Source organism: Cotesia glomerata, linkage group LG2 (assembly GCF_020080835.1).
Source record: "Cotesia glomerata isolate CgM1 linkage group LG2, MPM_Cglom_v2.3, whole genome shotgun sequence".
Lineage (NCBI taxonomy): Eukaryota > Metazoa > Arthropoda > Insecta > Hymenoptera > Braconidae > Cotesia > Cotesia glomerata.
In genome coordinates this window covers 16514219-16530112 of record NC_058159.1, presented here as the reverse complement: position 1 = coordinate 16530112, position 15894 = coordinate 16514219, and the positions used below count along the sequence as shown (strand labels likewise).

At 29.8% G+C, this 15894-nt stretch overlaps 1 protein-coding gene across 1 annotated transcript; it reads right to left on the bottom strand.

The window, feature by feature from the left end:
* Positions 1-1350: 1350 nt before the first annotated feature.
* LOC123258989 lies at positions 1351-14384 on the bottom strand. Its single transcript, XM_044719246.1, has 5 exons — positions 14208-14384; positions 12460-12743; positions 10981-11490; positions 10724-10911; positions 1351-1597 (listed from the first exon to the last, which is right to left on the bottom strand). Exons 1-5 carry the CDS (start codon positions 14236-14238, stop codon positions 1351-1353), a joined length of 1260 nt encoding a protein of 419 aa, XP_044575181.1. The 5' UTR covers positions 14239-14384.
* Between the last annotated feature and the right edge of the window lie 1510 nt (positions 14385-15894).

Here is a 15894-nt window from a genome sequence, read left to right as displayed (position 1 = left end):
CCAACAACGTGTGGGGCCAAATACATGCAATTTGGTAATAAAGTTGATTAAAGACTTCAATTTTTGTTTAAACACACGTGCTGTAATATCATGACGATGTATTGCATGTTGTCCTGGTAATAGCAACGATGTAATTTCCGGCCATTTTGGATTACATGTAAAAGTAATAAAAAGACACGGTCGTCTATATTCACGCACGATAGTCATAGCATTCTGTATTTTATTCTTGCATGTGACGTGGGCTACCTATGTACGATGATGGTAAGATAACAGAGTTACCGATTTCGGCAGTGTCAGCGTTATTCGCAATAGCATCTCGCAAGTGAATATATTCTTCCGCACGCAGCTTCTGTTGATTATATCGCAAGTATCTTAGTCGTTCACTCTCTATCTTCACATACATGTCGACCATAAATTGTTGGCAAAGCTCACGACATCGTAAAATGATGTTGTCTCGGCCGCGTCTAATCATCAAACGATATGAATAAAAATCCTTCGAGCTAACGTTCTTATTTGTTTCAGCTCCTGTAATAATATATATTTAAATTAATTGAAGATTTATTCTTTAATAATAAAATAATTATGTTGTTAATAATGAAAGAATTACCTGTTACGGGATCTCGATGTTTAATGTTTACACAATATCCATCTTGTCCCTTCCAGAAAATTAGTGGATATTGGAGAGCGTCATATGAACGATAGGTATCACTGATGAACTGAAGATCATTATTTCTTCTTCGAATCACGATTTGTCGCGTAGCTGTACGGTCGCCAACCATGATTCCAGCAACGTCTTCAACAACAGGTGCGTTGAATCTACGTACATGCTCTCCAGCTGGTGTTCTATCAGGATTGATGACAATAGCGTGATTGTCACTTTGTAGCTTGTGCATGTGTGCTTTGAAAAATTTTAATAATTCATTGTGCTCATTTAACTGAGCGTCTAGCTCACTGACGATACGCCTGGCAAAAGGTGAATTAAGATTATGGAAGTCGCAACGTGCATCCACTCGATTGGCGAGTGCACGTTCGGAGTCCTCGCCACCCATAAAGTATATTTGTAAAAATTTATGAGATTCGTTTGGCATTGGCAGCAATGAGCCCACTTTGTGATAAACTTGGCCTTTGATTTTAAACGTGGAGTTAAATTGTTGACCGTTTGCTGCAACATAGCTAACTATTTCTGTTGCTCCAAACTATGTCATTTGGAAACATGAATTGAATGTGCGAATTGACTTCAGGAATAGGCTAGAATAGTGCATGAAAATGCGGGCATTCCTTCTTCAAAGTACCAATAACCACTTTGGAATGAGCATAATATTCAACATCAGGCTCGTACTGGAATGCTAGTCAAAGAAATGAATTTGACGTAAATGCTCGATGAACTTGTTGGCGTTGTTGGTCAATTCCTCTATGTCTGTCGACTATGAGTCTGCGAGTTTGTCTTCGTTCTAGTTGTCTTTGTTGATTTCGTTCATCTCGTGCCTCTTGTGATCGTTGTTCACGTAACTGCGACACTCTCGCACGCAAATTTGCATTGTCTTCTTGAATTTGTTCGTTTGATCTTCGTGCTCTTAAATCTCGCATGGCTCTGGAACTGCTCGTTCAACAACTCAAATTGGCCCCTTTGCGCTTTTTTGGCATTGCTGACTGTACGTAGAACATATAAATAGATGAAGTTAAAAAACTGAAACGGGTAAAAAAATTTGTTTATATTTGATAAGCTTTATCAACTGTTAATGAATGATTTTTTAACATTATAGGATTTAATAAATATTTATGAACAGTCAAATTTATTAAGTACAATTTACAAATTGTTAATAAATTTTTCTTAATGGTTAATGAATATTTGTTAACTGTCAACAAATATTTAGTTAATATAAAAAGCAATATTAGCAATTTCTTTAGACACATTTTATAACTCTACAGCTGAAATACATGATAATAATTCAATTCACAAAATAAATTAACGTTTTTAATATATAAATGACATATATAAGTATAAAAAATGATTTTTGTTCATAAGCAATCTTCATATTATATGACAGTGCAAGCAAAACAAATTCACTAAACAAAATATTTATTGATTAATTATAAATATTTGTTTGAATATACCATAGATATTTGTGCAATAAATATTTGTTAACTATTAATAAATACTTATTAACAATAAATAAATGTACTTCTTTCCCAAATAAATATTTATTGAATGTTAAAAAATATTAATTTAAATTTAATAAATTAAATAAATTATTAATAGTTAATAAATCCTTTTATCAGTGTATTAGTAGAAAACAGTGACTTAATATTGTGTTGTATTCATTTGCTTATTATTTGACTTACCTTTCACAATAATAATACAGGTATATTTATTAACTACGTACACGTTTTCGTTTTAATTTAAAACTATTTCCAAAAAATGTTAATTACAATATATACAGGTACGGTAATGGCCGTTGTTTGCGGAAGCTTACAACACGTGTTTATTTACATGAGATCACTTAATTAACTGAGAGTTAAAACTGTCGTTGTCAGATTAATAAATTGTAAATAAATAATTATTGCACTGGAAATTAATGATAAATTTACGATGACAGTAAAATTAACATAAGAGTTGCACAGAAAAATTAAAATAATAAGTATAACAGTCACTGCTACTATTGATACACAAATAAAACCAAAAAAAGACCATTCGGCAGCCGAAATGGAAGTAGATTTCATCATGAATAGAAAAAAATATAACGAAGATTATATACAGAACTAGGGCTTTTAACTTATATGCAATCGACAAAAATATATATCGACGGACAAATACTAAAACCAGTGCAATAGCAAATTTCATAATTGGCATAGGGGAATGGGGCATAATTTTGAGACTACACATATGACATGGTACTCACATTAAAGCTTATTTAAAGAGCTTTCGGATGCAATTTACAGAATTGCAATAAGTTATCCCATTCAAAAGTTATTCGAGTTCGAAAGTGAAGAAATATGAATTTTTATGATTTTCAAAATTTTGAAATCCTGGTATTTCTAAATTACTTGACCAATTAAGCTCATCTTCGAATTTGACTTTGGTATTTATCTGTAGAATAAGTATGTTGAGTTTGGTAGAGATCCGTTGTAAATTGGCGACGCTATCGTCCTGACAAGCCGCGTTATATCCCATATATATATAAATATATATATATATATATATATATATATATATATATATATATATATATATATATATATATATATATATATATATATATATATATATAAATACATACATATATAAACTTTTGAACCATATGCATTTTTTGGATTCGCTTGACGAGCTGAGTCGAAATATAGCAAAATTTTTCAAAAGTTCCGTCATGAGGACCAATGCAATAGTTAGATTTCTATGAAATCTACTAAAATTTCATAATTGGCATAGCGGAATAGGACATAATTTCGAGACTACACATATTATTTGGTACTGAAATTGAAGCTTATTTTAAGAGCTTTCAGATGCATTTTACAGAATTTCAATAAGTTATCCCATTCAAAAGTTATTCGAGTAAGAAAGTGAAGAAATATGAATTTTTATGATTTCCAAAATTTTGAATTCCTCGTATTTCTAAATTACTTGACCGATTAAGCTCATCTTCGAACTTGACTTTGGTATTTATCTGTAGAATAAGTATGTTGAGTTTGGTAGAGATCCGTTGTAAATTGGCGACGCTATCGTCCTGACAAGCCGCGTTATATCCCATATATATATAAATATATATATGGGGTATTCCATGCCAAATCGACCACTTTTGAACCTTACCCCTTTAGATTTCGCTGAAAATTTTTTACCTTTTTCTACTCGATGAAAGACGTTTTTCAGAATTTTTTCAAATTTTTTTATCCAACCCAAAAAAAGTTATGAAGCTTTCAAAAATGGCTCTTTATTTTCAAATAGCCATAACTCTCTCAAAAATTGACCTTTCGGGACGTTTTTTCAAAATTTTTGTTTTAATTGATTTTTTCAGAAAAAAAAATAAAAAAAATTTAACATGATCGCTTCTATGAAATAATCGCGTTTTTTTGTATAAAATCGTTATTTTTCGAAGTTCGTCATTCTCAATTTTTTTTTTTTTTTTTTCAAAAAAAACTTCAATCAATTCTACAATTATCCCCGTGTATCCCAGAGTGGGCCGATTTTTTTTTCTATTTTTTATTTAGTTGAAAAAAAATTTTCAACATTTTAAAAATGCAGAAATTTTTTTTTTCATAAATATTATTTATATAACATAATTAATGTAATTATATGATTTTAAGGTATTATATTCTCTATATATTGTCCAAATTTACCATTACAACGATTAAGATTCAAATTTTAATATGTCAATACGATCGATAACCTAGGGCATGATAATTACAGACTTACCTACAGCCAGTTTACTAGAGTATGTTCTAATTTATAAAATATATACGGCTCTTTTATATTGAGATCTAAAACATAACCTATAAATCTTTTGTGCTTCATAGAGTTGAATAAAATATTTTTGCCATTACGTTTGTTAAGTAAAAAAAATCTCTAGTTTATGAACATTTTCCTGATCTATTCTTTTTGAGAGTGTTTATTATTTTGATTGTATCAATCTACATTTATTGAGATAATTTGATCTCCACATAATGGCATCAAGTAAACAACGCAGCCGGTGTAAAAATCACGATGCTGTTGCTGTTCATGTTTTCATCAAAATAATTACTGATTATGTAAAAAGTCTTCCTGAACGTTGTAACAAGATTTATTATTTTTCTGATGGGGCTCCTCAACAATTTAAAAACTTTAAAAACTTTGTGAATTTATATTATCATGAAGATGATTTTGATATTCCTGCTGAATGGCATTTTTTTGCGACTGCCCATGGCAAAGGCCCGTGTGATGGTATTGGTGGCATCCTCAAACGACTTGCAGCAAGAGCAAGTCTCCAACTCGCGGTTGATAAACAAATAACGACACCTGTAGTACTTTTTGAATGGACTTCTGATTCGGACAACTTGCCAAATATTATCGTCAACTTTTCACCAGAAGAGGATTATAATACAGCAGTTGATGATTTAAATGAACGATTTTTGAAAACAAAACCAATTGTAGGAACTCAACAACTACACTGTGTAATTCCCGACAAAAATGGTTGTTTGTGCGTTAAAAACTTTTCTAACTCGAATGAATACAGAATTTGTAAAATATTTAAACGCCAAAGAAGAAATTAATAAATAATTTGTTGCATTATTTTTGAGTCATTAAATGTTAACTGCATCAATCATTAATCCTAGTAATTATAATGGTAAATTAGGACAATATATAGAGAATATAATACCTTAAAATCATATAATTACATTAATTATGTTATATAAATAATATTTATGAAAAAAAAAATTTCTGCATTTTTAAAATGTTGAAAATTTTTTTTTCAACTAAATAAAAAATAGAAAAAATCGGCCCACTCTGGAATACACGGGGATAATTGTAGAATTGATTGAAGTTTTTGAAAAAAAAAAAATTGAGAATGACGAACTTCGAAAAATAACGATTTTATACAAAAAACGCGATTATTTCATAGAAGCAATCATGTTAAATTTTTTTATTTATTTTTCGAAAAATTCAATTAAAACAAAAATTTTAAAAAAAAACGTCCCGAAAGGTCAATTTTTGAGAGAGTTATGGCTATTTGAAAATAAAAGAGCCATTTTTTTGAAAGCTTCATAACTTTTTTTGGGTTGGATAAAAAAATTTGAAAAAATTCTGAAAAACGTCTTTCATCGAGTAGAAAAAGGTAAAAAATTTTCAGCGAAATCTAAAGGGGTAAGGTTCAAAAGTGGTCGATTTGGCATGGACTACCCCATATATATATATATATATATAAATACATACATATGTAAACTTTTGAACCATATGCATTTTCTGAATTCGCTTGACGAGCTGAGTCGAAATATAGCAAAATTTTTCAAAAGTTCCGTCATGAGGACCAATGCAATAGTTAGATTTCTATGAAATCTACTAAAATTTCATAATTGGCATAGCGGAATAGGACATAATTTTGAGACTACACATATTATTTGGTACTGAAATTGAAGCTTATTTTAAGAGCTTTCAGATGCATTTTACAGAATTTCAATAAGTTATCCCATTCAAAAGTTATTCGAGTAAGAAAGTGAAGAAATATGAATTTTTATGATTTTCAAAATTTTGAAATCCTCGTATTTCTAAATTACTTGACCGATTAAGCTCATCTTCGAACTTGACTTTGGTATTTATCTGTAGAATGAGTATGTTGAGTTTGGTAGAGATCCGTTGTAAATTGGCGACGCTATCGTCCTGACAAGCCGCGTTATATCCCATATATATATAAATATATATATATATATATATATATATATATATATATATATATATATATATATATAAATACATACATATATAAACTTTTGAACCATATGCATTTTCTGAATTCGCTTGACGAGCTGAGTCGAAATATAGCAAAATTTTTCAAAAGTTCCGTCATGAGGACTAATGCAATAGTTAGATTTTTATGAAATCTACTAAAAACATGGCTGAAAAATGTATAGTGAGTAAGACAGGAGACCGGCTTCGTCCTCATCCCTACTCTGGATAAGTGGTGACACCTGGCGGGGATAACTGATCGATTGATAGTTGATCAGTATTCGACCGGCGAGGGCGGGAGTTGAAATTGAATTTAAAAAAAAAATCATAATGAAAGGAACTTGAAATTATAAACTCTGAATAAGAATTTATCGTACTACGATTATAATATTTGATTTCCATCTTGCATACTTATTGCTGATCTGTGGATAGATTAAAAACAATAAAAATCGGGATTAAAAAATAGGGGTTGATCGTATAAGAGTGAAAATTGAGAGAGATATGCAATTTTTTATTTTGTCATGACAAATTAAAAATAATTCTTACCAAAAAAATTGAAGTTTATAATTTACAAATAAAAAAATTAGGAAAACGGTTGACCCTAAAGGCCATCCCTGCAACTTCCCGCTAATTCCGTTAATACCTGGCCGCTTTTTTGAGCTCTTCGAGCTCAAAAGTACAATCTGTGTGTTGTTTTAAGCTCTCCGAGCTCAAAAAGATACCTTTTCTATGCTTTTGAGCTCTTTGAGCTCAAAAGTCTGATAGAAGTTTCATGGAACACTATTTTTTGAATGTTCATACCGCAATAACTTTTGAATGAATGAACCGATTTTTACGCGGTTGGCGGCATTCTACGTAGTTTTTTAAGCCTTATAAATAATTTCTAAGTTTCAATTGGTCAAACTAGAAATTTCGGAGTAACTCTGAAAACACTTTTTCGGTTTTCTTTCGTTCACGATATCTCTCGAACGAATCAACCGATTTTGACCAGCTTGGTGGCAATCGACGTAGTTTTATGATGTTAAGAGCTGATTAGTTTTTGGAATCGATCGGTAGAGCTGTTTGAAAGTTATTCCAAAAAATGTCGAAGTTATGTTGAAAAAATCCTTATTTCCAAATATTTCGTCGAGGATATCTCTCGAACTAATCAACCGATTTCCACGTTTTTGGCGGCAATCGACGCGGTTTTTTAACTTCTGAAATTATTCTATATCATCAAAAACGATCCGAGAAGAAATGACGAAGTTATGTCTAAAAAACACTTTTCTCGGTTTTCTTATGTTCACGATCTCTCTCGAACAAACAACCGATTTTGATCGGATTAGCGGCGATCAGCGTGGTTTTTCATGCTTAAGGGTGGATTAGCTTTTGAAGTTGATCGATAGGGCCGTTTAAAAGATATTCCAAAAACTACTTTCAAAAATGATTTTTTTCTTATTTTTTTTAAGATTTTTCAAGATTTCTTAAAATCTATCGGTCCGAATCGGTTCAAATTCTCAGGAAATCTAAGTTCAGCGTAGCCCTTTCGAATGGCACCAACCGCGATGAAATCGGTTCAACCGTTCAAAAGTTATAAGCGAGTCACATAGTCACACACACACACACACACACACACACATACATACATACAGACATAGTGACAACATCGCGGGGGTAGTCAGGGAAGCTTCCTGTGACCTTCAAACGTCGAGATCTGATGAAAACTCGATTTTTGCCAAACGGGGTAAAAACAATAACTTCCCGATTTTTGAAAATCTGAGATTTTTAGCGGGAAGTTAAAAAGGGGTTAATCGTAGAGGGATGAGAAATTGAGAGTATTATCAGATTTTTTAATCTGTCATGACAAAATAAAAAAATAATTTTTGCAAAAAAATTTAAAGTTTTTAATAAATAAAAAAAAAATAGGGGTTGATCGTAGAGGGGTGAAAATTGAGAGTCATATGAAATTTATTTATTTAAAGTCATGAAAAAATAAAAATAAAAATCTTCCCAAAAAAAATTAAAATTTTTAATTCGCAAATAAAAAATAGGGGTTGATCGTAGAGGGGTGAAAATTGAGAGTAATATGAGAATTTTGATTCTAAGTCATCACAAAATAAAAAAAAAATTTTTGCCAAAAAATTAAAGCTTATAATTAACAAATAACAAATAGGGGTTGATCGTAGAGGGATGAAAAATTCAGAGTAATATAAAATTTTTCATTCTAAGTCATCACAAAATAAAAAAAATTTTTTCTCAAAAAATTAAAGTTTATAATTAACAAATAAAAAATAGGGGTTGATTGTAGAGGGGTGAAAAATTCGAAGCAATATAAAATTTTTCATTATAAGTCATGACAAAATGAAAAAAAATTCTTGCAAAAAAAATAAAATTTTTTATTACCAAATAAAAAATAAGTGTTGATCGTAGAGGGGTGAAAATTTAGGGTTGCATGTATTTTTGTATGATGTATCATAAAAAAATAAATACAAAAAATTTTGTCTGAAAAATAAAAAAAAAATTTAGGGGTGGACCACCCTTAACATTTAGGGGGATGAAAAATAGATGTTGTTCGATCCCCCCCCCCCCTGGCTAATATCCTCGCTAAGGATCACGAAAATCGGTCGAGCCGTTTCGGAGGAGTTCGATCACGTACCCCGTGACACAAGAATTTTATTTATTAGATATATTAATAAATGTAAATTTATAATTTATAAATCAGATATAATCATATATAGATTTATATATAATCATATATAGCCCTAGATAACTCAGGTCTAATCAGATCTGATTAGATAGTATCTGGGTTCGAATCCCAGTCCAAGCTATCTAATAATTTTTTTCTCGCATATTCTATAAACTCACATTAAGATCCTCTCCACATTCCTTTCTCAATCCTTTCCTACCAATATCCTGTTACGTGAATGTGGAGCGCTTTACGTAATAATTACCGTAACTCCTATTCTTTTCCACTTCACAGCATTATTTATATTTGTAAAAAATGTTATCTATAATCTAAAAAATGTTATTGATAATAATCAGCCCGGTGAAGGTCGATTCAAGTTCGGATCTTAAACTATATATAAGACGTATTTTAAACTATATATATATATATATATATATATATATATATTAGGGTGTGCCAAAAGACGATATTTTTTTTCACTCTTAGCCCAAAAATATGATAGGATATGTCTAAACAAAAATTCTGTCAAAAGGCCAGCTCTTAATTTCAATTTTAAGAGCTCCTTCATCGAACTTTAAGTTTTCCCATATAAATAACATGGAAAGTACGGTTTTAAACAGTATTTTACCCTGCAAGCTGTGAAGAAAATTTTTGATAAAATGAATGATTGGACCTTTTTAAGCATTAAATTTCTGAGAAAAATTTCATCGAGTCATAAATCAATCGTCATTATTTAAGTTTTTACGGATCTTTGAAATTTGAATTTTTGAAAATTTTACGTTTTTGCATTTAACAGCCAAACTATTGGAGATAGAAAAAAAAAATTAAATAGCAATTTTGTAGTTCGTTTGATGCTCTATAACAAAGTTCTTAACAATTTTTGTATAATCAATAACAAAAAGCTACAGACCTACAAAGTTTTGTTTTTATTATTTTTCACTTTTTTCAATTGAACTATCGATGATATAGAACAAAAAAATTTAGTATAAATTTTTAGTATATCAAATTTGCAACAAAATTGTATAGGTGAGATTTTTCGTATTATTGATGGTTAAAAGTTACAGGCTCAACAAATTCTATTTTTATGATTTTTCATCTATATCATGTAGTATATCAATAATATATATAAAAAATTAATAATAAATATAAAGTACATTCAATTTTTTACAAATTTATGCTTGGTAAACTTTATATACTGTCTGCAGTTCAATATCGTTACAATATTATTGTTACTTCAGTAATGTTTTGCGTTAAAGAAATATTCAATGAATATAAATTGAGTGATTATCGAGACAAATGGTTAATTTTTTTAATCAGCAAGATTGAGATTCCTAGATCAAAAATTGTTTACTAAATTCCAGTAAGAATCAGAAAAACTACAATAAGAATTTGTGAAATAGAACCCTCCTTCAAGTTGATTACTATGACTAGATTATTATAATTTTGGTTCATGATAAAATTTACACGATTAGATTAAATAATGATGATAATAAATTTATAATCACTTAATAAAAATAACAGACAAAAACAATTATCATAGTTTCAATCGTGTAGTTAAATTTTTTTTTTATTTCTTTGAATAAGTAGCTACAATTTTATTTTTGGTAACGTAAGGAAATTTTTTTCTGTGTTCTTCGACAACTTGCAATAAATATTGTTTTTGTTCTTCGTTTCTCGTTAAGCAGTTGTTGTAGTCCTGGATTAATGCAACACCTCTTTCAGCGAGATCGTTGACAACTTTTAAGTCTGAAAACACAGATTTGCAATGTAGATAATCTTGATCAAATGCCCAGAGCTCTGGATCCTTGTCCATAAATTGATACGGTAATTGATACTGCTCAAACAAAAATAGAGATTGCTTGCTAGCAAAATCTTCGATATTTTTCGATAATAATAAGCTTACGTCTTTGACGATAAATTTTTTTGAATTCGAAGCATTACTTTCTCGCGTTTTTATTGCAGTTACGGTTTGTCTCTTAGCATGTAAGGAAACTCTGTCATCAAACAAAGCTAACCCGACCAACTCTTCTGACAAGTACCATAAGTGTCTTGAAAATGTCACCGTTGCTGCTTCAGACATTTTTTTATGGACAGAACGGAATTCATAAAGATTTTTGATCAGATTCAAATCTTGATAGGATGACTTTATCGCAGAAGGTGCATTAAACCATGAAACCGTGTAGAAATTAACTAGAAATAAGCAGACATATCTCAGTCCATTTACTTCAGTTGCATTGACTATAAACTGTTTTTTAAAAATGAAGATTTTTAAAGCATATAGAGCCTTAGCCATCCATCTTGCATGATGATTTGGTCCTAGAGCTCTAAGTTTGATCCCGTTTTTCGGAGTACCACCTAAGAATATTAACACTAATTCCAAAAGCTCTTTATAATCATCTCTGTCATGCTTTTTCTGGAATATAAAAATGTTCATTAAGTTTTAGAAAATTATTTCAAAAATTACGATCAAATTATACATTACAACGAATAGTCATTTGTTATCTGAAAAAACCACTATGATCTAGTATTAAATCTCATGCCAGTTTTCAGTATTAGTTAAATTCGACTACTAGTCAAAAGTCTAAAGGAGCAAATGAATTTTTTTAATTTTTTAGTGATATTTGAAAGGCGGTACTTTCATCAATAACTGCTTGAACGAGAGACAAAAAATAGTATTTTGAAATGTTGAGTTTTTAAACGGAGATTCTAAAATTTTTTAGGAGGAAAAACGATCGGGAAATTCATTAATAATGGTCTGAGCTGCATTCTGACCGAAAAAATATCATTTTTTTTTAGTTTTATTTCGATCCGCACGACGTTTGGTGGTCAAATCGTTGATAATTAAATTAAAATCAATACACTGATAAGAAAATTTACTTGAATCGAGAATAAAATCTTGAACTATTAAAACTATTTTGAAGAAAATGATTTTTTTTGATTCAAGAGAAAAAATTATTGACCAAAGAAAATTTCTTGGCTTAAGAATTTTTTCTCTAGACTCAAGAAAATCAGTTTTTTCAAAATAGTTTTCATGGTTCAAGATTTTTTCTATTGAGTCAAAAGTTCACTTTTTTATCAGTATAGTTTTGTATTCTATTACAAGTATCTTAACAATAAATTATTGAGAAAAAAAATTAAAAGTTAAAAATATCCGTATGAGGAACTGGAAACTTGAAAATACCTTATTGATTCTTATGGGTAAAACTATTTTTTATTTAAATATACTCGTTCAAATTCAATTGAAATATTCAAAAAATTCATATATTTCTTAAATTTTCTTATTTGTATAGTGCTCTCAAACTATGACTTAAGAGTATACTTTTTAAAGTGAATGTGCGAACATTAATTAATAGAAATGATCATTATAATTTAAATTAACTACCTGCAGTTCAGTTACGATGAAACTAATTATTTCGTCTTTTTTACCGTGAACTTCTTTATTTATAATGGAATCTTGAATACCAGTCTCATACTTTGTTTGGTCTATGTTCTTCCAAGAGTTTTGGAACCGTACAAAAATCGGTACATTAGGAGAATTTGATCCTGGCCAAACAACTTCAACAACGCTTCTCAAAATCAACTCATATATGTGATGTCGACATGCCAAATATAGTAATGGCTTTTTTAGCATTTGTTCTAAGCGACTGCATGTTCCTTTATCAGATCCTACAATAAAAATGATTAGAAAATTAAATAAAATTCGATACCAATTGATACTTTCGAGAATATCAAAAAAATTTAAGAATTTCGTACACTAAAGTATTGCAAATAAGTCATACACCGTGTACGTGAAAGACATGGACCGGAAAATTTTTTCTTAGTATAATAAATAGGGTGTGCCAAAATTCAATCCCCATGAGAAACCTTTTAAAATTGGAATTTTGAGTTCTGCTTTTAACAGGAGCTGTGTTTGGGCATTTCCTAAGATATTCTGGATTGAGACAATTTACATGATTTTCATAGAACTTTTAACAGGAGCTTTGTTTGCTCATTTCCGCTGAAATTTCCGCATTTGAGCCGGAAATGCCCAAACAAAGCTCCTATTAAGAATTCTATGAAATTCAAATAAATTGTCTCAACTCAAAATATCTCAGAAAATTCCCAAACTCAACTCCTGTTAAAAGCAGAACTCAAAATTCCAATTTTGAAAGGTTTCTCACAGAAATTGAACTTTGGCACACCCTAATAATAAAGTAATAAACTAATTAATTCAATTTCTAGTTTTAATCAAAGTGTATAGAGTAGAAAATCATCGAAAAAAAATTTTCCAAATATTTGCTGATCTTTGAGACAGTCTATAGACTTCAATCATTTTTTTTAAAACGTCATCATAAGACTCTTCTAGAGAATTTCTTTCTCGTCTTTTTGACTTTATTTCAAACTCTGTTCGATTATTTGGTGCTAAGTTATCGTCGGTGAGAGTAAAAAAGTCTTTTTTGAGTTTAACAATCGATTTCTCAGAAAATAATGATCTCCGTAAGAGTAAAAAGAGGGTCTTGAAAACTACAAAATATTCTGTACAAGCGGTCAACGGATGTTAATAAAAGAATTTTTTCGAAATCAAAATTTCGTCTAAAAAAAATTTGGATGCGTATGTATATTCAGATTACTTAGTATCAATTAAGATGTAATGAATAATTGGAGGATATTTTCTGTAGTTTTTGAATTTTAAAATGCCCTAAAAAAACTCTGAACGTTTTAAAGCGCTGGGATTTTTTCTCATAAGTACCCGTCAAAAATCAATTAGATCTTTTTAAATTATAAAGATATCTTTCTCAATTTGTATGCTCTTTTGAAGATTAAGTTATCCTTACGAAGCAACATTTTCTCTTTCAACAAATGTCAATTGTTGTAGAGAACACAAAAGGTACAAATTTTTCGAAAAAGAAAACTTGAGAAAAGAAATTTTCTTTAATTTTAACAGAATATGAGCAAATTCTTGGAAGTTTTTTTTGTCATTTTCTTATGATTTATATTACCTCAACACTGTTCACGCTCAAAAATTTTAAAGTTCAGATTTAAAAACAATACTGTATGATTATTTTCCTTCAAATTAGAGGCTTTTTAAAATCACCAAAAAATTTTAAATTTTTGTTTATTTACCTTAATTTTTGTAATAAGTATATTTACCTGTGTTTGTAGGACAAGTATCAAAACACATTGCTTTAATACGATCCAAGATGTTCCATTCATTTATAATTTCCTTGATAGCGATAGCTTGATTTAACCCAGTCCCACGATCAAGCTTAGGTACTCCTAATAATTGCTGAGTATTAACACCTGATAAGATTATTGGAAGTCTTTCAACTTTGTCTCGGCCAGTTATATCAGGCAGTAACTTCCCATCCCAATGGATAACAACACATTGAGCAATTCTCAAGTCAGTTTTTAAATCTTTGGCAATTTCCTTTCTTAATTCTATCCGATTTCGATGAACCGTACGGTGACTTATAGAGACATCATTTAAATTATGTCCCAAAGCCGATGCAATAGCGAAAATAAGATGTGTCGCTTGTCTACTGGTAACGTTAGCTCTATCCATTGCTGAAACAACTTCCGGTGTCATTAATTTGATTTTTTTTAGTTTTGGTTCTAGAGGTAGTTCATTAGAAAAGTCAGAAGTAGTAGAACTATTTGATTGAGTTGATGCAGTAGAAGCAGTAGAATGTTGTGAAAGAGGCAACATAGAGTCTATAAATGGAAATTTTTAAGAGTACAAATTAAGGAAAATTGAGAAAAGAGTTCAATTTCATCAGCTCATGAAAGAGATCACTAAGAAAAAAAAATTGATTTTGAAAGGAATAGGCATTGTTGTGACAAAAATAGACTTATTGAAAATTTTCATAACTTTATTTCTTAGCTGAAGAAATCCCAATTATTATCATAGCAACTTTCTCGTTGAAATTAATTTTATTTGATTCGGAAAAAAAAAACAATCTTAGAAAGACAACTTGCGAATTCACATCCAAAATTGTTTTTTCCCAAATCTAGAAAACTTTTTTGAACAAGAAAGTTACTGTTAATAAAATTTTAATTTCTTCAGCTAAGAAATGAAATTGATGAAAAGTTTTATCAAATTAACTTTTTATTGCAACATTGCTAATTAAAATAAATTTTTTCTCTCAGTGTAGATTATAAAAAATAGAACAAAAAAACACCTATCTAATATACCTGCTAGATCAATCTCGTTAATGTCTGAGTTTGTTTCTGTACTTTCCACTTGAACAACATTCAAGTTATTATCTAGGCAAATAGTTGCTGTACTTAGCACTTCTTGAACATCGGTAGCGTTTTTTAACAACTGGCTAGTTTTACAGATGTGCCGACTATCAATCAGAATTCTTTTTTGAGGAGAATTCAGAATCTGTAAAGCATTCTGCGGTGCAATATCAAATAACCGATCAAGAGAATCTCTGAAATTTTTTTCAACTAATAGTTGAGCTGGAGATCTTTTCGAGCTTTATTCACTTGAGTTATTTGCCAATCTTTGTACAATTTTTCAATTTTACGATTGTATTATGTGAGTTGTTTGCAGGCAATGAAAACTTATTCCACACCTTACTAACCTCAAAAGAACAAGTTTAGCACTTTCGCGGATAATTCGTTTTCTGTTCTATGTTTGTAGAAAAACAAACATAAAACGTCACGATTCATCGGTAATTTTAAATTATTTAAATTTTTCGATTCGAAGCCAACTAAGTTGATGTATTTTCTTTTGATTAGTTTTACTAGACATTGTTTTTTTCCAAAAAGTATAATTGTTGTTATTACATAAATAACTCTTAAAGAACCAACGTCAATTGAAGACTAATTAAAA